The sequence below is a fragment of the Varroa jacobsoni genome, unplaced genomic scaffold, assembly GCF_002532875.2.
Source record: "Varroa jacobsoni isolate VJ856 unplaced genomic scaffold, vjacob_1.0 scaffold_573, whole genome shotgun sequence".
Taxonomy (NCBI): Eukaryota; Metazoa; Arthropoda; class Arachnida; order Mesostigmata; family Varroidae; genus Varroa; species Varroa jacobsoni.
This window is the reverse complement of record NW_019213475.1, coordinates 323,899-350,207: the sequence shown is the minus strand read 5'-3', so window position 1 is coordinate 350,207 and position 26,309 is coordinate 323,899. Positions and strand designations below refer to the sequence as shown.

General features: G+C 42.2%; 2 protein-coding genes and 2 long non-coding RNA genes across 7 annotated transcripts in view; 1 reads left to right on the top strand and 3 right to left on the bottom strand.

Annotated features, from left to right (window-relative positions):
- Positions 1–2,692, bottom strand: part of LOC111261604 (uncharacterized) — a 9,525-nt gene extending 6,833 nt beyond the window's left edge. The window contains exons 1-2 of one of the 2 annotated variants that reach the window (XM_022835209.2): positions 1,897–2,692; positions 1,445–1,667 (exon numbers count right to left, since the gene is read on the bottom strand). In XM_022835209.2, coding sequence (XP_022690944.1) covers positions 1,445–1,664 — 220 coding nt within the window. In that variant the 5' untranslated portion in view covers positions 1,665–1,667; positions 1,897–2,692. Of the gene's footprint in view, positions 1–1,436; positions 1,668–1,896 lie in introns of those variants that run through there. The other variant, XM_086968774.1, reaches the window with a different exon arrangement.
- A 220-nt stretch (positions 2,693–2,912) lies between these two features.
- On the bottom strand, positions 2,913–20,775 carry mRNA-cap (RNA guanylyltransferase and 5'-phosphatase mRNA capping enzyme). Its single transcript, XM_022835208.2, has 2 exons — positions 19,314–20,775; positions 2,913–5,441 (listed from the first exon to the last, which is right to left on the bottom strand). Exon 2 carries the CDS (start codon positions 5,204–5,206, stop codon positions 3,395–3,397), a length of 1,812 nt encoding a protein of 603 aa, XP_022690943.1. The 5' UTR covers positions 5,207–5,441; positions 19,314–20,775; the 3' UTR covers positions 2,913–3,394.
- On the top strand, positions 18,583–20,875 carry LOC147753307 (uncharacterized). Its single transcript, XR_015311608.1, has 2 exons — positions 18,583–19,017; positions 19,293–20,875. It is a non-coding gene; the product is annotated as an uncharacterized LOC147753307 (long non-coding RNA).
- A 1,108-nt stretch (positions 20,876–21,983) lies between these two features.
- Positions 21,984–25,888, bottom strand: LOC147753306 (uncharacterized). Of its 3 annotated transcripts, XR_015311606.1 has the most exons (3): positions 25,748–25,888; positions 24,960–25,218; positions 21,984–24,227 (listed from the first exon to the last, which is right to left on the bottom strand). It is a non-coding gene; the product is annotated as an uncharacterized LOC147753306 (long non-coding RNA). The 3 variants fall into 3 exon arrangements; XR_015311605.1 differs by having other exon boundaries at positions 21,984–25,218; positions 25,589–25,888; XR_015311604.1 differs by having other exon boundaries at positions 21,984–25,218.
- Between the last annotated feature and the right edge of the window lie 421 nt (positions 25,889–26,309).

Genomic DNA, 26,309 nt, shown 5'->3' with positions numbered 1-26,309 from the left:
TATGCAGCTGTGGAGCGGAAAAGTAGCCCGTTGCTACGACCGTAGTCGTCGCCTAGCCAGCACACTTTTCTCACACTGCCACACAACACTGCAGCAATATTTACAGATAAACGCTTTACGTAATAGACTTCTGAAATATGGTATATATGCTGGCCACTACACAGTTTCAAAAGTGCCCGGCGGCCGTTTGCCCGCAACGGACAACGAAAACGAACATTGTGCAAATGTCGTGCGCAAGTAACTCCGACTACTGCTACCCGGAGTCTGGCTGGCGATTAGAAAGTGTTAAGCGCTAGGGGCAACATGCGTACACTAGAAGTTCAACGTTTCACATTGTTACATTGTTTCAACGCCGCGCAAAAATTTGGTCTATGGTCTAACGGTTGCGGTGTGGGGAAGGACGCGGACAAGCCACGAAGGAAAAAGTGGCGATCATCACAGAGTTTGACGCGACTGGAACGGAAAGGAATTAACCAAGAACATGGAATTAGGTTGTCATAGTTCGCAGAACCCTCCAGCGAGAGCGCAATAGCAAAGGGAACGCCGACAAGTAAACAGAGCAATCGCAGGGAACTACTATTGCTAGAACATCAAGTCTTATCTACTAGAAATATTCACTCAAGCTACTTGTCTGCTCATCGAACACAAACAAACGATCAGGTGCTAGTGTAATTGTTGTAGAATCTTCCTTTTACTTTCTTTCTAGCAATTTTTGTAATTCTAAAAAAAGAAGACAGCTCCTCAGAGAGTGAACCTCGCTCCTAAGTTCGCACGCCATGTTCTCACGAGCACCAACACACAGAAATATTGTCTACAAACACTGGCTCTGATCATGCTCATGCTTCTAACGTGCACAGGAAGAGAGACCTGTCTGGATAGCCCGCGGAAGTGATCAACACTAGGTATTTGTTTATAGCAGGTAAAAAATGCAGGTTCCCTTCGTTCACCCTTTGAGATCACTCCGTTTTCCGTAGATAAAGACGCTCCTATCTTCTGTTTCCGCCCGGACCCCTCATAAATTAGGCTTACCTAATACTATACGTGCACCTTGCGCAGACCGCGGTACACGGCACAATATTGTCTTGTCGGAGAGATAAGGTACAGAGGTAAGTAGGAAGGAAACTGCAGCTGTTTAGACAAGGCATGAGCAAATTTCTGTTAAAGCAGAACGTGAATTATAGAGCGCAATTGAAACGCTGCTACATCGATTTAAGCGATTCAATGATCTGCCATATGGCCGTCTTATTCAACTCTATATGGGTAGAATTAAGCAACACAATGGACATGGAGACGTACGATAAATTAAAAAAAAAAAAAAAAAAATAGCCGTTTTTAAATTATTAGCCTCGAATAAAACACTGTGCATGCATCAATAATGCATTTAATACAATACTTTTCAATATTCCAAAGTTGCGGTGCGTGCACTATCAACAGACCTACGCACCTGGTGTCGGCGGGAGGCTATGCACGGATAGCGGGCTGGCATCATCCGAACAAGTACTAGCAGAATTTCGAGAGTCAAGCTCACGAGAAAGCGAAGACGCGTGCGATGACGTCGGCGTGCCAGAGGCCGAAAGAGACTGTGCGCTCACAGAACGAGCCAGCACAGGCGGCACGACGGGCGCTGATGTGGATACAGCGGGCGGCTCAGATGACATTGTCATCACCTGGAATCGATTAGAAAATTGCGATAAAAACGATAAAACTGAATGCAGCTACATCGGCCAGGCAGCACCATTGTGAGCCTGTCAAAATCTGAGCAGTAAATAGACAGAGACATGGTCATTTAATGAACTACAATAGAAAAAATAACGTAGACGATGCAACGATTCATTGCTTTTGATGATGTTATTATTGATACTAGTGAATGTTGCCAGGTGGTACCTTTGAACTTACCAAGAATAGCTATAGCTCCCGAGTCCACCTATTTAGCTTTGGCCTACTTTGCCTATTTTCCATGATTCTATAAATAAAAACAAACAGTTTTAGCGTGACTTCGCATAGCGTGCCTGAAAACGGGCTGAGATTAATGGGAATATTATGTCGTAAATGTGGCGTGTGAATTTTTCATCAACATGAACAAGCTCGCATGATTTGCCTCTAGCTATCCTGAAATAAGCACCTGTCTGATTATTGGTACAAAATGTATATATAAATAACACGTCTATATATTTTTTCTTTTTTAGACCAACGTGTTGTCATATGCTTGAAGTTATTTTAGCGGATTCCTTCCCACACGCACACTTCAACCCCCATTGAAGTTGATTCGCGATGCTTTGTACGCGTACACAACATTGTAAATAATCTAAAGAAAAGCTTAGATTTCATTCGCTGGGAAAAAACGAACAGATGAATATATGGAAAGAGCATCTTCCGCTACCCAATATGGGGTTCGATGCATATAAAACATCTATTCTCTCATGTGGAAAATCTTTGGTGTAACAGATTTATGAGGCCACCTCTTGTAACCATAACTATCTTTCACTTCTGTTCCCTTGAATCCGTCGGTTGCTATTCTCTGAATGAGATCTGAATCAGCGACCGTTGGCAAATTCGTTGTTCCTGGTTGCTTTAGCAACGTAGTCAAGAACAAGCCTCTTGGTGATTCAGATTATATCGCCCTTCACTTAATGTACAAGCTTCTTGATTTTACTGGTTGACTTCCTGCAGTACCCACTTCCTTTTCATTCGGTGGATTAAAAAATAGCAAACTTCCAAAGCAAATGCACGGACTACCTAAGGTACCCTGCTCTGCATATATCTTAAAATAATAAATTAGCGTTTATCTTAGTGAAAACAAAGCGTTATTTTAAAAAAAAAAAATGTATCAATCTACGTAGTCGCCGTTGGCAACAGTTCTCTATCATTACGCTAAATTGCCTTTGTTGTCGTGTTGAATTGAACACGCAGTGTTTATTTACAAATAAGAATTCATTTATTTGTTCTTTAATATATACATTCGGTGGTGGAGATGCATAGGCATATATGTACTACTGTAAATAATCATAATAATAATTGTTATTACTATTATTTTTATAGACTGCATCTTTACCGATACCGCCACAAAACGCTCATAGGTGTAATCATTCCACCAGAAGATATACCCAGACAGCACATGTCTGTATACTGAGAACCATATTGTCAACCTTAGTATATTTTACCCGATTTAAACCGATGACAAGTAATGCAATGAAGTTGCCACCCAGTTTGCTCAGAGAATATTTTGTCTTATCAAGCGTATGGAATTCGATTCAACGGTGACATGTAGAACGGATATATCCGACCTGACGATATCCGCACGAAAGTCGGTGAAACAATGCATATGAGCCGCAACGCATCAGCGGCTCACTGTCCCTGCCGCCAAACCTCTTTCACTTCTTTGTCTGATGACACCTCAATCATCGTCTTTGAGCATTTTTGCACGTTGCGGCGGCACTTGCGGGACGAGAAAGTCGGAATTCGGCCGTTTCTGGAATGCGACAGGTGGTCCTGGTTGACCAGGTGATCTTGGCCACCCTGGCTCTTTCACAGCCTCCTTATTAATGAATTTGATCAGATTATCTTTCGTGATAGGCTTCTGTATAGACTTCATGACGCCCAATGCAGTTTTGTAGCCGTTTGGAAACGATTTATCGGTACGCTCGCGAAGCATAACCCAGCCAAGCTGGGTCTGTCCATTTCTGTCAAACTGCTGAAAGCAACATTCAACGATTTTGCCGTCCAAAGCCCGATCCTGTTTGGCCACCTTACCAAGCTTGGCGAAATGCTTATTTAACCCGCCAACGAACAGAAAGCCTTCTAATTTTCGTGGATCTCCTTCTGATAGTTTGGTGGTTTCTATCTTAAGTCGAAAATCGATCGTGTTAAGTTCCGGGGGCTTCCATTTGAGGATATAGTCGCAGCGATCAGCCTTGTAAGGCTTCGCGGAAGGCTGAAATATCAGCCCGTCGATTTCGTGTGCTAGTTGGGATTGAAACTTCTCGCCTAGTAACTTTTCTGTCATTGAGACATCATAAAATTCTTTCAAACGTACCCTAAATGGCTGACTATCCATATTAATAATGCCTTTTTCGGCTGCTGCTGAGCGCGCTCCAATGATTACGTCCTTTATGCATTCTACTCGAGTACTAAATGGTTGATTACGGATGGGAAATTTTTCGCAAAATGCAATGTCGTAGATTAGGAAACGCGGAGTAGGTGTGCCATTATTGTTATCTATAACCATCTCGCCGTCGAGAAGCGTACACTGAAGATGCTGCTTAGGGTCTTTTTTCCACGGAAAGGAAAGACCGTCAACCTTGAAAACTGCATTATCCCGATCAAGGAAGTAGACCCGATTTTTTCCAGCGATAAGCATCATGTATCTAGTGCCATCGGCCTTCCAGCTAACGACATGGTGCTCCTCTTTCAGATTCAAGAGATTGTCACAGTCCATAGACACTGGCTGCATTCCCGGAAATCCCTGTCTACGGAACCCGCACATTTCTGCAGCCTTTCGTTGAATTTCCTCAGTTTCGTGTCTATCCCCAACAAAGCTGACCCCAGGTATACCACTCATGAACTCCTTAGAGCGCTTCTCGCGTTCGATATCATCACTTTGTGTAGCAGGGTCTTCCCACGTTGGCCATGGAGCTGCCTCTAGTGTGTCCTCCTCATCCCCGTACATAACAATCAGAGCGGAAATGTACTCCGGTTTATATATGCCAGGCTCACGAGCCTTCTGAAATTCTCGCACAGCCGCACTGATACTCCAATGCAACTCTTCTACAAGATAAGCGCAAATCAAAAAACCAGTTCGATTATAACCATGTGTGCAGTGGACGCCAATCTTTTTACAACGATGATTCTGCAAATAGCCTAAACACACCGCAATGAACTCTTGTTTGGCGGTTGCGTCAGGCGTTTCATTATGTCCTCTACATGCGATTTTTTTATGAACAATACCATTCCTTATGAAGGCTTCAGGCTTATAGTAACGCTTCGCAAATGTAAGGTCGACAATAAGCCCTAGATTAATGTTGCGTGCTTCACAAATGCCGATCACATGACTTGGTTCCCAATACAGTTCTGTTTTGGCTATATCCTTGCGGTAACGATCGTCCAGCGGCGTTTTGAAAGGCACGAATATATCGGCTAGGAGTGAGCCAATCTTAGGACAGTTCAGCCAACGGTCAGGCAGACGACTGGAGGGGGTATGTTCGTCCATCGTTGAACTACCCTTATGTCAACTTGGCACAGGTCTTCTAGAGACTTGACCCCTACGCCCGTTGGCCGCTTGGCACTTGGCACGTGCACGACGGACGGACGGACGGACTACGATGTCAGATCGGTGGCAGCGGCGACAGAGACGATTCGGGTCAGAAAGAGCGCAGATCGGTTCGGCGAGTTCATAGAGGAAGAGGTCGCGGCGGTGGCGGCAGCCCGGGGAAAACGACTCCAATCTGAAAGCAACAGAGCTTCTCTTTAGACACGGTTTTTCCGTACCGCGCCCGTCGCCTGTAGCTTTCGCTCATTTTTTTTTGTTGTTCTTCTCAATTTGTTTGTTTCTCATTGAGACAATTCGATGAGCTGTACTGCTGATGCTTCAATCAGATATATGCCTGTCTGCCTGTCACCTTTGTTTCAACACAACCCGCCACCGCCTCGAGTATTTTCGCTTCAGCCCCTTTTCGTCCCCTGGGGAGAGTGGGTCAGTCAATGTGATCCAGCTAAATGGCAACGACAACAAGCATTTCAATCAGAATACCCACTTCTATTAAGAATAGTAAAGAAATTACCTGTTCTCTTTGATTAAACATTGGTCACCACAACACAGATAGACGCCACAACGGATCATCATCAGCCACTGCGAGGTTAGCATCATGCTGATGTCATGAACCTGCATCCGCAATGATCAACAAGAGCGACCTGTTGTCCAAATGTTGTTCCGAGCAATAGCGGTTTTACGTTAAGATTTGGGCGAGAGCCTAAGATTGGGTAGCAGGAACAGGCAGTAGAAAAGAAAAGCAACAGAAAGCGGGGAAATGGGTCGCATACGTTTTTCAGTTGTTTAAATCACTGACAACCCGCCGCTATTATTGCAAATCAATAAATAATGATTTCGTAGGCCTTTCATACATCTTAAATGAGCTCTCAACACGCATGGATTTATACGAACGTAAAGGGTAAAACGAGATCGACACTGAGTCCAACAATGGAGACGTTCTGCCGGGAATCTACATCTATGAGAGCTGTGAAGATACCTTTTTCTCAATCATTCTGACCCTATTGAATAGAACAGCGCGCTTCGTGACCGAGATCAAAGATCGATTGCAAAGAGTTTGCAAATCGCAGAGCTAGACAACCCCGTTGGTTTGCCATTTGAGCATGGCAGAAAAAATCCTTTACAGATTACATAAACGCAATTAATATGTACCAACAAGTGCGTCTAAGGTATCAGTGGCGGTGTTGTTCGGCCGAAAGCAGGAACGGCAGCAGCAGTAGTAGTAACATCAGCAGCAAACTTTATTGTTATTATGTGTCCTATTCGTGTGGTAACGACAAGCGGGCGACTACTATCGAATATCTATTTATTTAATCTAGTGCCTATTGACATGCGCACGATACTATATTGCTTATAAGTAAATTTATATAAACACTAGCATTAGGGTTACTGACATCTACGTAATGCTGACGTTTCGAATGATCAGACATGCGATTAACAAACTAACCATAAAGCCCAAGCACACGTCTAACAACACAGTAGTGTAAATGAATCAGTGCCATACAACTAATTAAAATAAACGTTTGGGTAACAGCATATTTTTTTGTTTTTTTGTTTACATTTGTTATTTCAAAAGAAACTAAGGTTCCTAAATGCAGTTGGATTATAAAGCAGCTCCATCGGCATATTTTATATATTTTTTTATCCACCAGAATTTTAATTGAAGTACCTAAATAGAAGGTCGCCTGCCGATGTGTCACAATTAGGAAGATGAGCTGTATTACAAATACAGATGCTGGACGTAAGAACCATGACGATAACACTTTTGGGCTTCTCTTTCCCTAAATCGCATCGGTTTTTCTTTAGAAGGGTGTTATCAGGTAAAGAGGGTACTTCATTATATTAAACTTGATTTGATTCTTTTAGCAAGTAATCGATTTCTTTTTCCACAAAAAAAAAGTAATTTAAAGTTTCATCAGAAACGAAAACTAGTAAATCTAGAAAACACCATTGATCACTCGACAGTAATAGTTTCACGCAATCGTCAACGCGCAGCAGCCCATCCCTTACAGGCTAATCACCGTCGCGGTGTGGGTGGATTAGGGTTCTGGAAAACCAAAGATAATGTCTAACCAAAGATAATAATTTTTCCAAAGATAATGTTTTTATGCTACTTCTGCAAAATTGCGAAAATTGGTTCCCTTTTTGTTACAACTGAACTAGCTAATGTTCCAATTAGTGGCACACACTAGAAAAATACGTGCCCAACATACTTTATCAGAGGTACAAATGCCATGTCCTTTAAGTCGAAGAAATTTCCTCAAAGCTGTTCATGTGCATTTGTACGTGGTACCGTCATCTGATCTGATGAGTACGTTGAATCCGTACTTGTTTTTCTTTCAGTGTATGCAGTTATAAGTACTAATCACTATTGTCAGACATAACTGAGAATTTCTGTCCCCTTAAGTTAACCTGTTAATGCCAACACGCTGAAAATGTGTCTACAAGTGAGATATTGAAATTATCCATGTAAGGCTCTAGCAAAATAAATGGTTCTATAGAATTGACACACTATCAGTAGTGCTTAGAGAACACTTATATGTGAGTGTTAACCGCTGGCGCAGCGATTCACCCGGCATTTTACCCAGCAACCCTAGGAAAGGTAAAAGTGAATACTACCAATCAAAGTTAATGATACTGCACTACTTTTCCCTGGCAACATTGACACAAATGCTTAATAACGGAGCTTAAGGCATCGTGCATTACTTTGTTTTGTTAGAGCCGTAGCGATAGCGAAAGAAACCGTGGTCATGTCATGAAGCTACGAAGTAAGCGTTTATCAGAATGCGCCAGATCACAGTATGCTTATATGTCTGTATACATATACTTCTCGCTTGTCGATCGACCCTTGCTCCGCAATCTTGTAGACAGAGCTAGAAGCCAAGTGCCCTATTAGGACCCACCCCTCTTGCACAATTTCTCCTTGCAATATTCCTTGTTTACATTCAGCGCTCGACGTCACTTCAGAAATATTACATTCCAGATCAGAAGATCCAGACGTGATATAATTACTGGCCAAGCCGCTTGTTCAGACTGAACGTATACAGTAGTGGGATATTCGTGGATCATCGCATGGTTCAAATCAACCTCATTGCTATGGAATTAGCCGTACACGGAAGTAGCTTTGTTAAAAACTAGATCGATACTTTAGAAACGCAGTGTTCGCCTTTGTTTCCCTGCTTAAAAATCCAAGCTAAATGTTTTGAGATATCTGAAGTTTGTGCAATAGCTACAGCATGGATACTGCACTCTGCAGCAGAGATAAAGGTTCAACGACCATTTTCAGTAAGCCTCGTGTTTTCGTTAATTCGGTTGACTGATTGACAAGGCTTAAAAACAGGGATTTAGGGGATAGAGAGACAGCAGATCTGCGTTATAAGTATTCTGTGTGCTATGCGTTTAAAGTCCAGTAAAGCAGTGAAGCAGCAAGTGAAAATCGAGTCGTTTGCTCGTTAAAGTGAGTGCAACAGAACTGATACTTAGCCTATCGCGAGAAAGCAGGCACTGTCCCAAGAGGCTTTTCCGAAACTCAGGAACACATTATAGTTGCGGTTTCGTTGCCGCCTAGCATTGTAAGTCCGCTGCGAAATCGACGCGTGCTTTCTATGAGGGCTGCCCCTGTCGCCGACACCGCTGCCAGCCAGGAATTTCGTGGTGAGCACTTAAAAGAACACGAAGAAAGAGTCGGCAACTGTACTGGGATGCATCAACGCTGGCATCTACGGGGCTGACGTGGTGCCGAAAGTTATTTTGCTCAATCGCTCAAGTAATTCCTACGTTTTCGCTGCTACCGTTGCTGCTGGTGTCGCTATTACATCTGTCATTGTAACTTCCCCTGGCACTGCGGACGCCAGGGCGTGGTAAACAATGAGGCCGGTCAGCAGGCAAGACTATGGAACAAAAAAAACCGTTCGGACAGCAGTCGACCCTGGACAAACCTACAGATGAACAGAGTAGCGAATAAACGCTTAAACAGATAGATACACAAAGAACCAAACGAACGTCGGCAACAGCTTTAGCGCCGAGGCGCTACGCGATGCAACAGTCAGGTGTGGTGGTCATAGACAAAATGATGGAATAATAAACCAGGCTTGACATAGTGGAAGCTCGGTGCTCTGTATACACACTTGCAAACACTTCAGCGGAAAGCAAATACACCAGCTTATGGTGGTGATAAAACCAGCAGCTGTAGCGACGATGGCGGCGGCCAAGACGGCAACAACGAGAGCAAAAGTCACAATGATGACCGTGCGTACAGTCTACCCTTCGTGTTACCGACTCTGAGGTGGCATGGGTCATGGCCAAGACTCAAAGTGAAAGAAGAAATAAAAAGGTAAATGGTGGAAAGAGAAAAAGCCAAGAATCCATATACTTTTCGTATACATAGTGCGCACAGGAGGATAATATAATAGTAGCTTGGTAGGGTAACACCACAATCTAGTTACACGGCGACGCAAAAGCGAGGATGGTCATTGCAAATGGCAAGCTATCTCTAGTAATAGTCGTAGGAGTACAGTAGAGTACAAGTGTCTGGTCTTCGAGATGAATTTCCGCCTTCCTGTCCTCCTCTTCGTTCTGATTCTCTCTCTCTCTCTCTCTCGCTGTTCTTGCGTATTTCCCCATGTATCTATAATCTTGTTACTCTACCTAGGCATGTAATTTCCACAGAATATGTCTAGATTTACGCTAGTGGTCGACGGTAGTACTGTTCCGCAGGATAAAGATAAAGCTTGCAGGTTGTTGTCGTTCATGAAGAGAATGCGGGTGAAAGAAATATCACCGGAAAATACTATTGGGCTACAACACTCTTGTTGCATCTATTGATATACACGCTAATGTTGTTGATGTTGATGAAGTCTGCTGTGACGCAGCGCATGATGCAGCTTCTGTCGCCAATTATGGTGCTGCGAACGCTGCTGCGATGATGAAAAATAGCCGTCATATACAATGCACTATTGAAGGCATCCACTAATGCGGCCTTTTGTTGGACAAATTGTCCGTTTGTACGTGGAGACGAGCAGTAGGTAAGCCGAGGTTAAGTAAATCATACGGAGATGGGGGAAGACAGACACGCAAGCAGCTAAGTCCTCAGTGTGTAACAATCATTTCATAGCCGAAAGCCAACAATGGACATCTTGAACCTGAATTTGTATGATCCGCTTCTCTGTACCTTTCGTACGCCTGATGTTGAAAGGTATTGTTAATTCAACTAATATGCAACCCATGATGTGAAACGCCCAGTGCTGTAACCTGAGACAATATAATGCCTTTCTCTGCATACAGATAGTTTTGCTTTTTCCTGGATTGCCCTAGAAGAGCTTTTGCAGTGCTAAATTGAAGAGCATAAAGTTATAAGCTATAACGAGTCAACTGACTGCTCGCAAACAAAACTGATCAACATCAGCACGTATCCACCATATATGCCGTTTTCAAGCTTGACCGTAGCTAATATTTCTTCCTATAACCAATAGCTTGTAATGGCCGGCATTGTATTATCCAGCCCTATTATTCTGAAGCGGTGGCCCATATATCTCTTAGGTAATGAGTGTTAAATTAAGTAGCCATGTAACCAGTTTGAGAGATCTACTTCAATGAGTTATGGTCTTTGGCACGTCCAGCACGTTCGAAACCGGACAATGGTTCGCTGTTTCGAAGCAACAACATTACATACTTCAGCCTTGGTTCCAATTCGTTAATGTAATAATAATTACTATATGTGATTAAAGCTATCCTGCACAGCTAGGAAAAAGCTTAACAACCGATACACAAATGGCGTAGGAGCAATCGCCGCCGTTTATCTCACCTGTTTAGAATCTACGTTCAATCCCATTATCGTCCGATATAGTGCTACTTAATATATAAGACGCGTTATGTGAGCAAGCGGTAAAGCTAGGAACAAATCGCAAGAAGGAAACCGACATACTTTTAAGTAGTGGCATGCCCGCTGTACGACTAAACTCACCACTGCTCATAGTCGCGTAAGGCAACAGTAACACACTTTCGCCACACGAAAGCCTACATTCTCTTGAACAGTTTGATCGTAGCAAAACCTCAATTGTCTATCGTCGATATTGCAAAACTACACATTTTTCCAATCTGTAAAGTATTACGAAATGCAGCTCGGACGTCGAGCCCGCCATCTTTCAACGACAAGAATCAGTTACTCTCACGACCACCGATTTCTTACGTATCTAACGATCATATTTCAACAGAACCTTGCAACGTTCTCTGCCGTTCAATTTCCAATTCGAATCTCGATCGATACACTCCGGCATCATGGATCAAGTAAGGCAATAGAAAAATAGCCGCAAATACCTTTGAACGTCAGCCGCTCGTCGTATCAATAGTTTTCTTAGCTGACAAGTTAGATGGTGTGTTCAGGTTGCCTCCGTATACTTTTGGAATAACAGCAATATAGGGGATAAATAGGATGCTGCCTTCGCTTTTTTATATCGTCTAAAACATTCCTCTGTCACACGAATCGGCTTTTGGTCCTATCTGTCCGACGTCATGGCAGGGCCAACAGGAGCCAGCGTGTGGTGCCGCCGATAAAAGTATCACAAACCGCAATGACGAATCCTGACTGGTCGCTAGGAGAAATAACAGCTCTCCTATCCGTCAGATCCTTCTCTTCGTCAAACAACTTCAATCATGCAACAAGAACAGTACAGACAGATAGAATAATGGTGATGCTTCCACAACTTACATAGACGGATCTGGTCGCGACGCAGTCAGCTGAAGCAGTGAGCTTCCGACACCTTTCTTACTTATTTGGGATTCGAACGATATTGAAAGTGAGCGTTTGCTTTGGAGGTTGCTGTAGGCAAGGGGCGACTTAATGGATGCTATTTAATAAGCTAATAACGAAACAGAGACCAGTCAACTACGAACTAGTGTTCCTGATCTGTAGTGATCTGAATGTGTACTAGCTTAAAATTATACAACATTACTAAAATATAGATTTTTTATTTTTTTTTTAATTTTATTTTGTCTCTCTAAATAACATGAAGTGGGAATAGTAGGTACCAATTTTGTTGCTAAGTAAATGGAAGGCACTGTATCTGACTCGCCCGTCATCGGGACCCCACATCGGACTTCCAAGATTTATGTTTAATAGCTGTGCCTTTGAAAAATTAATTTAAGGATAAGGCAACTCATTGATCGTTTCTTTATAATACCTTATGCAGCATATCACTGTCGCAAACGATAATCCAAACTAACTGTTTTGGTTCGACGCTCAGGTTTCACGAGACAGCGCACGTTGTTTCCTATCCGCTACAGTTTGCATCGTTTTGGGGGGTTCCGAGCACTGAATAAATTATTGTTTTAACCCTCTGGCCCACGGAGAACCACTCGTTTCCCTGCTGCTCCAGCCTATAGCTTCGACCAGAACAATCCCATGGTTTATTTGTTCGGACAGAGCTCACTATCTCAGACATAACTCTTCGCTTAGGTTGTATAGCCAAGGGTTCATTATAGATACGGAACGAAACGGGACCCCAATTTTTCCTTATCAACGATACCATTCTCCTAGCCTAATAGAATCGTCTTGTTATCGAATTTCCGTTACCGCTGCCCTCATTGCTGACATAGGCACACGGCAACCAGTCAGCTGGTTGGCTGGTTATTCCCATACACCGCACGACACGAATCACGCACATATTACTAAAAAACTGAACCGACTAGTGATAGACATCAGCATTCATACATATTTCTGCCTTAACGTGCGCAGGCAGGCAGGCCAGTTGTCAGACGACGAGCACCCGATAAACAGCGTTCGCGCGTCAATTCTATTGGATCAGTAGTAAGAGATGCCGTTGGCTAGGAGGTTTTCTGACTAACCCTTTCTGTTGTGGAAAATGTGCCCTACGTTGTCGTCAATGATAAACGATAGCATTAATATTAGTAGAAGCAGAGGAGATGCGGGACCACAGGGTATAATCCCAACTAGCCCCGTTTATTGAACCGCTTCCGTTATTCGATGAAATTAACGACAACATATGGGAGCAATCGTAATAGATCACAGACAGCCACTGGTTTGGGCTGTCCATAACTCGTGAGCGAGCTATCGATGAGAGGAAGACCCTGGTGCGGTTGCTTTAGCCTAGACGGATTTTTTCTCTATGAGCATTCAACATTCATGCAAAAAGTCGTCCCCTATTCAACGAGCCCCTCTGTTCAGACATTTCCACTCAAACAGATGTCCTTAATTCTCGCATCGTGGACAATCTCAAAGTGATCTTGTGGCCATTGGTAGCCGAAAGAAATTATCTTAGACGGCATGAAAATCCTGAGTCCTGAAATAGGCCAGATACCGACTAGTAGAGGTCGCTTCTGCAGGAAGCAAAAGCTTGTCTGATGATATGGGGTCCTCGTAATGGAAGCAAACCGTCTAACCTCACTGAGGGAAAGCTATAGGAGCAAAACGTGCACGGCTATATTTGACATGCGACGATAACGCTTCTGATAGTGCTAATCTGCCAGCTATGAATTTGTCACCCCTCAAAAACTTTCCTGACCCACAAACTGGAGGGGGAATGAACATGGAACAAATACAAAGACTGATAAGTACTACAGCAGCATCAGAATAAGAAACAATTAGTACGGGTCGTTTTTTTCATGATCTTACGTAACACATCTTATTTAGGATATTCAAACGTTCACATCAAACTCCGAGAGCTTAAATGCAATTCGACGTAAGCGTAATGTGTATGAAAGCAATAATCGTTTGTGTGTAGACCTTAGATGGCGTAAGCAAAGATGTAAGCATAAGAACGCTATAGACGGCCCTTAAACTTCAACCCGTTGTAAAAGTTATGAAAAAATTTCGTTACGCGATATTGAAAACCTTATAAGATTCTCAATATACCACAACGAATTATTAACCACTAGTATGTACATCATATTTTTTTTATCGAATGGATTAATGAATTAGAAGTTTATATTGATACATAATGTTGATTTACTGGATAACAAGCGCCGTCATTGCGTCGAAACTAGCACTCGTATAAAGAGGACAAGCGGAATTACCTAAATGTCCTTGTGATGCTAGGCAAGCTAAGCACTTATGCATATAGTTAGACTTAACTGACGCTACGTTAATGGCATATATATGCCAACGCCAACTTTTTTTGAAAAACAAGGAAAACGCACGATCATAGCCCGGAAAATTTGATTTTTAAAAGGTTACTGTATATGAAAGCAAAAACAATACTACAAACAAGTAGTTGTTATCATTCTCCTGCCGATCACTGACCTGTCTATATCAGAAATGATGTGAAATACTAAAAAAACTGGTAAAATGTTTACTTTTATAGCTCTGCCCCTGCATAACGGCTTTGTGTTAGGCCATGGTTAAAATCAACACTGCACTGCATTGTAAACTAACACAAAGACAAGCTATGACACGGCTACTCCTGCTGACTCGTCTCAACATCTGCTGGTGTAAAAATTCGTCATAAGATCTCGTCATAAAGCATATTGTTCATTTAATCCAATGAGTGTTGTTTAAGGCCATGAACTACATCGAATTTCCACGTTAAGACATTAGACACTGTCACGCTAAGTGGGACATGGATTAGTATTTACGAGCATTATTGCATTCGACATGCTGTTGTGTCACGACTGTTTGAGCCTCTAACTAGTATCAGTTTCGATCATGACGTGACATTTCAATATATACACGAATTCAAACAGTACGAAGCCAGTTTCAGTAAGATTTTTTTAATACTTTGCAGTTTGCAATAAATGGTGCCAGGTGGCAGATACCACTGCGTTACCTCCGGTGCACTGAACATCGGGCCAACAGTCGCTCTGAACATCACATATGAAGAAAAAGCCATGTCCGAAGCCAACGCCCAAGAAAAACGTGTTTATGCGTTGAGGACATCATGAAGAGTGAAGAAACTTAGGCTTGGCCAGAGATAGCTTTGTTTTCTTTGTCGTCAAACATATATCATCGGCTGTAGGCCAAAAAGCGGAGGAGAGGCACAGAAGGGTGAACCATATGCAGCTAGTGATCTGACTTGTTGTTCTTTGTCTACTTTGTCATAGTTAAATACACAAAAAAAAAATCGAACATTAAGGTTCTAGTTCGTCAATCGTGACATAACATTCAGGCTATAACAGAAACGTCGACAAGTAAATAATTTTTATTTGCAGAAATTGTGCATCACTTATTCATTAGAAAGAGTCGAAGCAGTAACTTCTGTTGGAAGTGCCGATATTTGAAAGCAATTAACCTTAAATTAGCTGACCAGTGTTTCACGATTTGGGCCAAATATTTACATTTTAACTTTCGACAGCAAGACACACTATTACGAATGGCGCCCAAAACGAGTATTAGAGCGCGTTCATCTCGTAAGAATGTAGCATAATGCACTTTAGCTGCATGCAGCCGAGGACACGGTAAACGATTTCTCACAAAAATTTTGTTGTTTCTTAAATCAGTTCAATTATAAGTAGCAATCAACGGCTTATTCGTTAATCTACGCCAGGCACTAAACAACAGACAAGCCGTGCTGGCTTTGGGTCGAATATCTGAGTGATGTTTACCTAGCTGTGAAATCGGCTCGAACAACATAAAACAACGACCCACTGAAACGTAGAGAGTCAAATAATCGACATCTTGGCGTTCACCCTATCACCCAAAGCCAACCTTGCACTGACTTACCGGCGTGAAGGTAGCGAAAGCACAAACAAGTACTTACTATGGAATCGTCATCTGGGCTAGACGATAGGACCGGCGATAGAATTCCAAATGGACCCTGATCGAGAGACTCCGGCAATCGCAGTCGTGTCAGAAGAGCAACAGAAGAAATCAACACACGCAGGTTGGACTACAAGGTACACACTGGCAGGGTTGTGTTCGCCATGCGATTAAGTTCTCTGCGAAAACTTGTATTATGTCTAACCTGGTGCCGGGTGTCCGAATAAACCCGCCATCACCTGCTGCACCGTCTATTTGGGGCACTTTCTGTCGAGCACGATGCACATAGAACACGTCGCGTACATTTTTACGTTCGTCTGTGTATTCATTGACGAGCTTTAATAATCCTACTCTGTCGTCTCTTCGGAGCATATTTTTTACTGCGTTTTTGTTTGCCAACACACTACTAAGTGCTTACGCAGACTGGCCTGATGCACTTTAACGACGATTCCGAATGTACAGCTCGAAGCACTTAATAGTTCGTGAAAAAAATACCACATTTTTAAATAAAATCTGCAATTAAAAAAAGGCATTAGTAGAACCTGTATTTAATTCTGGTCATATGGTGGACAGCATAATTAAATTCTATTTTCCAGGTTCAGTTATAATTTTTCAGCTTTCGACGTGGCCATAATTCAACTTTACTTCTGAATTAAGTCGTACACGTTTCTCTTTAAGTAAAAAATGGGGCAATTAATGCATTCAATACCTCCGAAATAATGGAGCGGTAATGTCGCTACCTGTCAATCTGATAGCTCGATTTGGTTTCATCATCGAAGTCGTTATGCAGATGTTTTTTCGAATATGTTGACCGCTTGTGGATAGTCCTAATACACCTTGTTTTTTAAGTGTCCCCATGCATAAGACGCCGAGCGAAGTTATCTCACATGATCTGGGAAGCCATTCGGCGTCGCGCTTCCTAGACAGCAGCTGCTCGCCGAAATAATCATTTAATAATGTACATTATTGGGGCAGAGCATCCTGCTGAAACCATATGCCTTTCAAACTCGTTTCAACGATTTGGGGTACAAGAAAGCCTAAAATTATCTCTTGGTAGCGAAGAGAGTTTGGTTTCGTCTGGGCTCCAACCCATATGCCGGACCAGACAGCGGGTTTCATGGTATGTAATCCTGCTCATAAGTAATTCGGATCCTCAGTTTGGACGCGATACAGACTTGGAAACATCCGAGCCATTATTTTAGCAGCAGCATCAAGTATATGCGAAAATGTAGCCAAAAACAGTGAATAATTGACATGAAAGAAAAAAGTCAAGGAAGCCTGCCTTATTGATTTTATAAAACCTTAAACATACGGAATTTTTTTTTTCGGGAGGATTTATTCGTTTGAATTCTGTTGTTTTTTGTTGACGTAATTTTGAAGTTAGCTAAATATAAATGTAGGTGCCAACGTCACTTCTTATATAACCGAAGCAATAAAGTGATTTAAACAACAGCGGCAAGCACAAGGGCAAGCAATAGGTTTGCAATTAAATCGCGCGTAATTTGTGCGCTTAGTTGCTTATATGACGCGTGACAATTGCGATTCGGCCCAACAAGAGCAAGGGTTGTCTGAGATTACCCTGCTCTTCAATCGATGCATTTCACTCAGGGTAGATATTACCCAGATTATTAAGGTATTATTATTAAGATATTAGATTTTCTGTTAAACTGCGCCAGGGAAGCTTTATATCCACAGTGGCAAGAGTAACAAGCAGCTACTCTTGCAACTGTGAGAAGTACGTGAGAATGCTCACCTATAAAAAGCCACATTCGGCCATTTGGTTTTATACAGAAAACTATGGTTCGCCATCGATTTTTTTAGACAAATAAACGATCGATTTCGGTTATTGCCACAAAACAACTACAGAAAATACTTGACAAGTAGCGGAAAGCTAACTTCCGAGTTCTGTGCAAAATCGTGCAAAACCAACCTTGTTCATTTATTAGATAAACCAGTGAAGTCCAGAACGCTCAATTTTTTATATAAAAGAATTAAAGGTAAATCACTCAATATTATTAAACCATTATATGGCAGAAAATATAGAACAAACTCTTCATTTGTGCAGCTAGGTCGCTGAGTTTCGTCGGCCTTTCCATTCGTATTCTGTAAGCCCCATCAGGTTACTTTGTTGATGCTTAACGGCCACTCAATTTTATATACCTCTCGTGCAGAAGCTGCCTAAATAATGCAAGGAAGTAATGCACATTAAGCAAATCCGTGTTAACAATCATAAGCGCCCATGCGAATCACCAGACAGTTGTAGTGTACCGCTCACGTAATTCTTATTTCCTATATATCGCTACGTAGTAACAAATGGCTAACGCACAACCGTGCTGATCAAACAACTGCATTATTTCCGCCAATTAGGCCTTAAATGAAGTGACCCGCATGCATTGCGCTTGGCTTTTAAAGGAGACAGGCAGCGGGTACATACTGCAGTGATTGTTCTGTGTGTGTCTATCCCACACCTGGAGTAACTCCGCAAGGCTTACCGTGCCATGCCTAACGTGCATCGACTGTCCTCCTGTCATCGCTCTGTACCGTCTGTGACGATCGTTATTAACAGGCATGGGATAGCGAAGTACATGAAAGTCGCTGAAGGTAACTAGAATTATTGTAGTCCCAAGAATCAATGCAAATGAGGTCAAAAATGGTTAGCAAAAAAAGCACGCACTAGTATAACACAGGAAAATATGACAGGCTAAAAAAAAAAAACAGCTTTTGTTTGTTATCAAATAACAAATGAAAGATATCGATATAATTTGCAGCAGCCTCCTCTTTAAGCGATCTACTAACAAGCAAACAATCTAACTTGAAAATTCTATACAAATGCAAGCTTACGTGCGACAACTCGTTATAACGAGCCCATATTACCGTGGCTGTTACGTTCGACTAGACACAATGTCATTGTTCACACCCATAATACGCAGATACACGCGGTTCATTATCAGTACAATCGACAGCAGAAAGACCCTGCTTGCCACAAGTGAACGAAACAAGATCTCACTTCTCCGTATACCCGTCGCTCGCGGATTGAACGTTAAAAGTAAGCGGCTAAATTCATATCGAAATGTATGTATACTTTATACAATTATGTATATTTACACGTTCACAGGTAGACTTTCACTAAATATGCACTCAATTGTACAGCCATCTTCATACACCCAATTCAGATTCAAAGGGAGGTAAGTAAACCATACTTGGACTTCTTAAGCTACCAGTAGATCGGTTTTTTCTTTAACCATTATGCTGTGTCACGCAGTCCTTCGATCCCTTTACATAATCACTAATTCGAACGCAAGCTTCGCTATCTCTCACTAGAGCTAGTTTGATAAGACTCACCAATCGGCCGCGAGGCAGATGGCTACGGGCGCTACGACTCCGTCTTCGCTACAGAGAGCATTCAGTGGAAACCTAACGAACAGCACAACCCCAGCACCTCCTCCGGGAGCAGGCGAAGAAACTTCAGACTCGGAAGGTGATTGTGGTGGTTGCTGCCCTGGCAGACGTTCAGGCAGTGGCAGTTTTGGGGGCTGGCTGATAAACAGGAAGGCAGGCTGACTGGCTGGCTGGTCCGTCGGCTGTTTAGGTGTTCTAGATGGGCCTGTGAACGATCGTGTGAGTAAGTGACTGTGTATCCCACACAATCTTGTTCGTCGTCCGTGTGTGCGACTCCAACTCGACTAACTCGACTCTCCTCCCTTCAACGGTCGCATTCACACTCAGAACCATACACTCACTCGCTCGCTCACTTATAGTTACAACACGGCGCCAACGGGGAACGTTGATGCCGTCTGACCAAGACGACGACGTCGGCGGCCGTGGCGGCGCACGCACAACAACGACAACGACAACAAAAAGCCAAGCACGCACCGAGTTCGTATGGACCGACGGACCGATGGAGCAGCATCACACTAACAAACATCGCACGTCCATTATATCCACTGAAGTACTACTCATACTACCATTCGAATGCGCACCACGCTACAGCTGTAATCGCTGCCTAGCAGACTGCATCGGCTGAACTTTCGTTTTATGCTAAAATCGCATCCAGTTTGCGAAATCCGCTTGCTGATAATGATGATAACGTACCGACGACCAGCTTGATACAAACTCCGCTGTTCACGCTACTACCCGCTTAGCGAACGAACAGCACCGGACGAGTGAGTCGTTGCCCACAGCGTTAGCTTTCCGCCTGGATGTCTGCGACAACGTAGCTGTGATCTATCGCTCAAGATCATTCCACAAATGCATTGACCTGCCTGCTGAGCAGACGACGTCAACAAGCGGATCGGCTAGCAGCCAAATGAAAGCCAGTGTGCCGGGTATTTTTGAATAAACACTTAAGTGAGAACCGCTTTACACAAAACATACAATTAAGTAAAAGAAATAGATCAGTCGAATAGTTTTTCAAAGCACTCATCTGTCTCATTACTATGAATGAACTGCGAACGCTTAAGTTCACTTATGAATATTTCTTGGATTTGTAGTGGTTGGAAGCAAAGTACCTTCGAATTGTAATTTATGGTAGTACTTATTATACTATAAAATGATTTTTCTTCATATGATGTTAAATACGCGCTAGCTGTTTTACTACTGCGAAAAACCTTATTTCAGTCACAAAGCCGACAGGAGTAGGGGATCTCAACAACTTACAGAGAAAATTTAAATCGCTTTTCTGAAACTAGTTGGTAAATGAAAAACGTTTTTGTTTCGCATTTGTCGCACCTAGTGATAAGAAATGTTCTATTAAAAGGTTGTATTGATACCCACTGTCCAGTCGTAGCCGGCTTTGTCAACATATCGCACGAATTACTGTCAAATGTTTAAAATAATATTAGTAATATTATTTTTTATTATTATACTAAAACAATAAAAAAAAATAACCTTATGGTAAGATTCAATTATACAATTTTCTTATATGCGAAAGTAACCTGTAGCTCATAGATTTCAAGCCAATTCCTACAATATTTCTGTTACATGCTATTGAAAAACTCTCCACGATTCAAAATTGGTGACGTTCGGAAAAATTTCAGATGGTACTCTTTATGGGCAAGTCTGTGAAGTGACCCATATAAAACAAGCACTAAGGCCTAAGGTGCCCTGGAACAATTTAGCCCTATCTAACTGTTTCGCTAAATGCAATATGCCCACCTTCTGGCATTGAAAATTTGCTCAGTGGTTGCGTAGTGAAAACAGTACAATCGCTAATATAGATACTGCCAGTATAATGAAACACCCCAACGTTTTTTCTTAGTATTTGCAGCTATGTATATATTCCAGCTGTTATAGATTATTTCGATATTGCTAATATCTGTATATCTAAAGCCGGAGCAAAGGCAAGCCGCCGTCAGTTCGAAATGTTTTTGATTTGGACAAAACACAAAATTTGTATAGAACTATTTCCCTGCACTCTGTACAGGTCGAAAGGTTTATAGGATAGGTTACGGAACTTTATCGTAAAGACGATCGCAAAGCAGAATTACTAGGGTTACCAAATAAAACAGAAAAAGCATTCAATGTATGGTGAAAAACATCGCTATTTGTGCTCAGCTCTATCTTAGCAGTCTGTGGCTAAAAATTCAAACTATTATTTTATGCGTTCCAGATTCACAGCACGCTTAATTTCTTGTCAGTTAATCTTCATCTACATATATATATTTACTAATAAATTTTCAAGAACAAGATTGTATCAATTCGCATGCGCTTAACTGGATTAGAACGAGACACCTTTTGATTCCAACCGTGAACTAAATGTAATTTTAATATGTCACTTTATGAAGCTCACGAACGATCTGGAAAGACAAAACAGTAAAAGATATTTGTCCTGATTTCCCTGGAACAGTGGAAGTGGGCCCAAGTACAGCGCAATATCCGGACCACCCCTTGACTAGTTCGTCGTTCCAACAATTACTTACCTCGTTTGTCTACCATCATATCGAGTATCGATTCCGCTAGAGTTCTCTACCTTCTTTGTGGACAGGCTTATGTAGGTGAAATGAAAACCAGCCATTTTAGGATTCACAAACTTTATTAAAATGCATAACAAGCAATTCTCTACGCAAAAATACGCATCTATACGCCTTGCTTTTGTACTACCGTAATTAGATATGTTCGCTAATCAACTTATAACAAATAACGAACTGAAAATACTACACGAATTATATATATATATATATATATATATATATATATATATATATAATTCGTGTAGTGTTAACACCTTTCGGTCAAGTTGACCAAGATTGCCTTTTTAAATACAGCTGTTGTAACTACCGGTGACTCGAATACGTTATCATTTACAAACATTTTACAACAATCTAGACACCCTTACTTGAACGGATAAAATTGTGCGACTCAAACGGAATGTGAAAATCCCGCAGAATCATCATCACAACATCTCTGCCACAAAACGTACTTGAATAAAAAGCAAATCAATATGAGTACAACCGATTCGGCAATACCTTATTCTATCCATTGCCGTTTTCAAATCGTTCATCTACCGCTGTTCGAACATCCATTGGGTGTTTCTGCTCTCGCCGCCTCATATCCCGAATCTGAATTGCTTTGTGCAACGTAGAGTTTTCGCACATCGTCGTTTCAGGAAACTCAGCTGGTTTATCAAGAATAAGAATATTTTTGACGGCATAGCTGCTTATCAACCGTTACGGGTTTCTGTATAGAATCCACGACGTCTAAACCAAGTGTTGCAGTCATTCGGAAACGATCTAGCTGAGCACCCATGACGGCTGAGACGTAATATCGTCCATCCAGCCAGCCATCAGCTGTTTATTTAGATCGCGCCACTGTTAGATAGCAATTCGACGCCATTCGACAATTTTCCCATTGAATTTCTGCTCTATTGTTCAACCCTCTCAGTTTTAAGGAAGGCATATATAGTCCGTCAACAAACGGAGATCTTTTACTTCTCGAAAAAATATTTCTCGGTGGAATGATTTTTTCTGCTTTAAGTCAAGTCGCCAATTGATTGTTCCGTAGACTTCCATTTCAAAACAAAATTGCTCCGATTGGCCTCAGTTTATGTAAAGGCTAGAGTACCAGTCCACCAATCTCATACGAAATTAGCAAATGGAACTTATTGCTGAAGAGCTTTTGTGTATCTGAGACATCGTAAAATTTCTTCACGCGGATTTTAATTGATTCAATGTCCACATTCATAATCCTTTCTATGTGGCACTATATGTGACTTCATGACGCGGAGATCTACACATTTCAGACACTCACATATGGGGAAGTTTTCGAAGTCGGTAACATCGTAGATGAGGTAACGCAGTACGCTTTTTCCATTGCCATCATCAATTCGCCATCGGTCAACGTATGCTAAAGGTGTTCGAGGTGGTCCTCCGCCGACAGAAATGTCAGGCCGTCAACCATAAAAACCGCATAATCTTGGTCAATAAAGTAAAGCCGATCTCTACCAGAAGTCACCATAAGGTAACACGTGCCGTCAGCTTCCTAGTTTACGAAGTGATTTTCCTTTTAAGTTCAGGAAACTATCCCTAGCCACAGATACCGGCTATGCCCCAGGAAATTCCTTTTGCGGGAATATACATATTTTTGCAACCATCCATTAACTCTCCCCGAGTTAGTTACGATGCCGCTTGGGGCATGTTGTCGCCTCCGTCGAACATGCTTGTCAAACCCCTGACATTATCTTGCTTATGCCTGTTTCACGCGTATCCTAGAACGTGATCACGGCGGCATTGGTGCTCCAGCTGATCTGATTTGCAGGATACGCACAGATTAGGAAAGCTGCTCAATTGAAACCGTGCGTGTAATAAACTCGTAGCCTTAGCTTTTTCATTACGGCGTCGATAAGCAATTTACTTAGATATAATATCGCGCCTTGTGAACTCGTAAGTGATCAAGCTTATAGAAGCTTATCTGGAAGCTGAGTCCGACAACACCTTCAATCAAAATTCTTTGGATTCTTGTACGTACTGAAAAAGGTACGTGACTCCCATAGCTGTTTTGTTCTTTGCATCCCTGTGACAATGATCGTCCAGCGGCGTTGTAAACGAAACGAATGCACAGGCCATACGCGAACCAATTTTCAAGCAATACGACCAGCAATCCTCAAGATGATTCGAGTTCCGCTGCTCCATGTTGTTCACGTGACGGATATACTTCTGGAACGACTTAAGCCGCGGTGGTACGCTAGCAAGAGAACGTTTTACTTACATAGTTTCTAGCTCGATCTGCCGCCGCTGCCAGGCCTATTTTTCTCTTGGTCGCCTGTGGAAAATGGAAGTCAATAATATAATAGGATGATTAAGACCACAGGTGCGCGTCTCGTATCATCATAAAAATTGCATGTCGATATCAAGTGGCAATTAACGGTAGCATAGGAGTGTACATGCGTCCATTCATGACATTGAATGCTAACTGTAAGCAGATATGTCTGTCGGAGTTTAGATGTTTGTTTAATAGATACGAATTAGGCTACTTTATTTTGAGCTTGGGGCTAGGATTTTCATTGAGAAGCTTCGGTACGGATCAGAGTTGCTAACAGCACTAACAGACGACCAAGACTTGCAAAGAGATAATCCCCTGTGTTTGACACTACTCCTCAAGAGTCTGAGGCTTCTTCAACTGTTTTCAGGACTCATCGACCCAAACCATAAATATCGCGCCACCAGCACACTTCAGTCTGTAAATATTAGTACTGTACATCGGAAGCTCAAAATCCACAAACCTCTGCAACTTGGCCTATGGCATTGGTTATGTCGAAAGGTTAAACTTCCACATGTTGCTTAAAGTCGCTACAGATTTCTGCCGAGATATGCCAGACAAAGCAGGAATTCTTTCTTTAGAGCCTTAGAGATAAAGCATCGTGAATTCTACCGGTTTAGTCTACTAGAGGATACGGTATAATAATCTCTGTTGACACTGAAAGATTTCGGCAGAATCTTTCAGGTACCACGGATCTAAATTTTCTCGAAGCATAAGAACAGTTATAGGGCCGACCTTTCAATCGGCAGGACAGCCAAATATCGGGTCGCTTATCTAAAGCGTATTGCTTCAATCATTGGACGTCCTGGTTACGAAAAGTTCGCCACCGGCCAAAGACAATAATCTTCTTACGGATTCAGATAGGTGGGCCATACGTTAGAAACCGAGGTGTATGCGCAGGTTGACTGGGACGTGAGCTAACTGTCGGCGCGAGGACCACCAAGCGAATCACGCATATATATAGTTGATTAACCGTAAGACGACGCTGTATCTCCTGTTGACGCAAAAAGTTTCAATCGGTCAAACGAATAAAGTACCAAGGACCTAACCATGCTCTACTTGGGGTAGACCGAAGTTAATGAACAAGGTCCAACATGAATTCTCTTCCTATTTTTCTTCTTCATTCCATCCAACGCCCTAACTCAAGATAGATTCTATATCTATTTTTTAATACATATAAATTGCTAGATATTTAGCACTATTGTAGCATAAAATTAGCATGGCATAAAAGCACCGCTTAATCATAATTTCACATAGGTGGTGCTAAAGCCGGCCTCATTCCGAAGCTATACCATCGCATAATCATTGAAATGAGAGGTAATAGTTCCGAGCGATTATGGGTGAACCCGAGCTAACTGAAATACCTTATCAGCTGGAAGAAACGTCCTCTTCCTTGACAAGAAGATAGGTGTGCTTGATCTGACAGTGATCTATTGTGGCCGTGGCCAGCATAGCTTCTACAGTCGCTGCTACTCTGGCCATCCTAGCTTAACGTATTAATAAAAAGTAGGCCAAGTACTTGCCGATTTTATGAAGCTATTTACGACTGGTCTCGGGGAGCAACCACCGAGCCAGCTGCCCCTTCGAGCTTTTTTTGCAGTTGAATAAACAGCACCCCGTATAGAGACATTGCGTCGATTGGCCATGAACCAGTGGTGTTTACGTTGTTAGCTTAGGAGAAATGACAACAATGATCAATCAGCTGTTCGTTCGACGGAATCAGCTGAGTGGCGCGAGTTTTTGAATCGCGCATCATTCACAGCATTGTGTCCCCATTAACGTTTAATGATGAATGGAAAAATCACGTACTGTTAGCGACGCATATTTTACATAAAATATACTAGATTCCAGATGAATTTCTTTACGAACGTCTTATATGTCAAAAAGATTAATGCAATTATCAAAGGAGTTTGAGCTTGCCAAACGGGTCCTTCTCGTAACACACTGCTGAAATTCATTCCACTTGTAAGCTCAAACTTATTTTACATTCATCCTGAATTCCAACAGAAACCAAGAGTGGATAACTATAGCGACAACAAAAACAGGTAACGAACTTTGGCAAGGCCCGCCATGTTGGTTTACGCC

What these genes read in the sequence shown, in the direction of transcription:
- mRNA-cap (XM_022835208.2), bottom strand. Translation starts at nt 5,206, where the DNA reads ATGGACGAACATACCCCCTCCAGTCGTCTGCCTGACCGTTGGCTGAAC.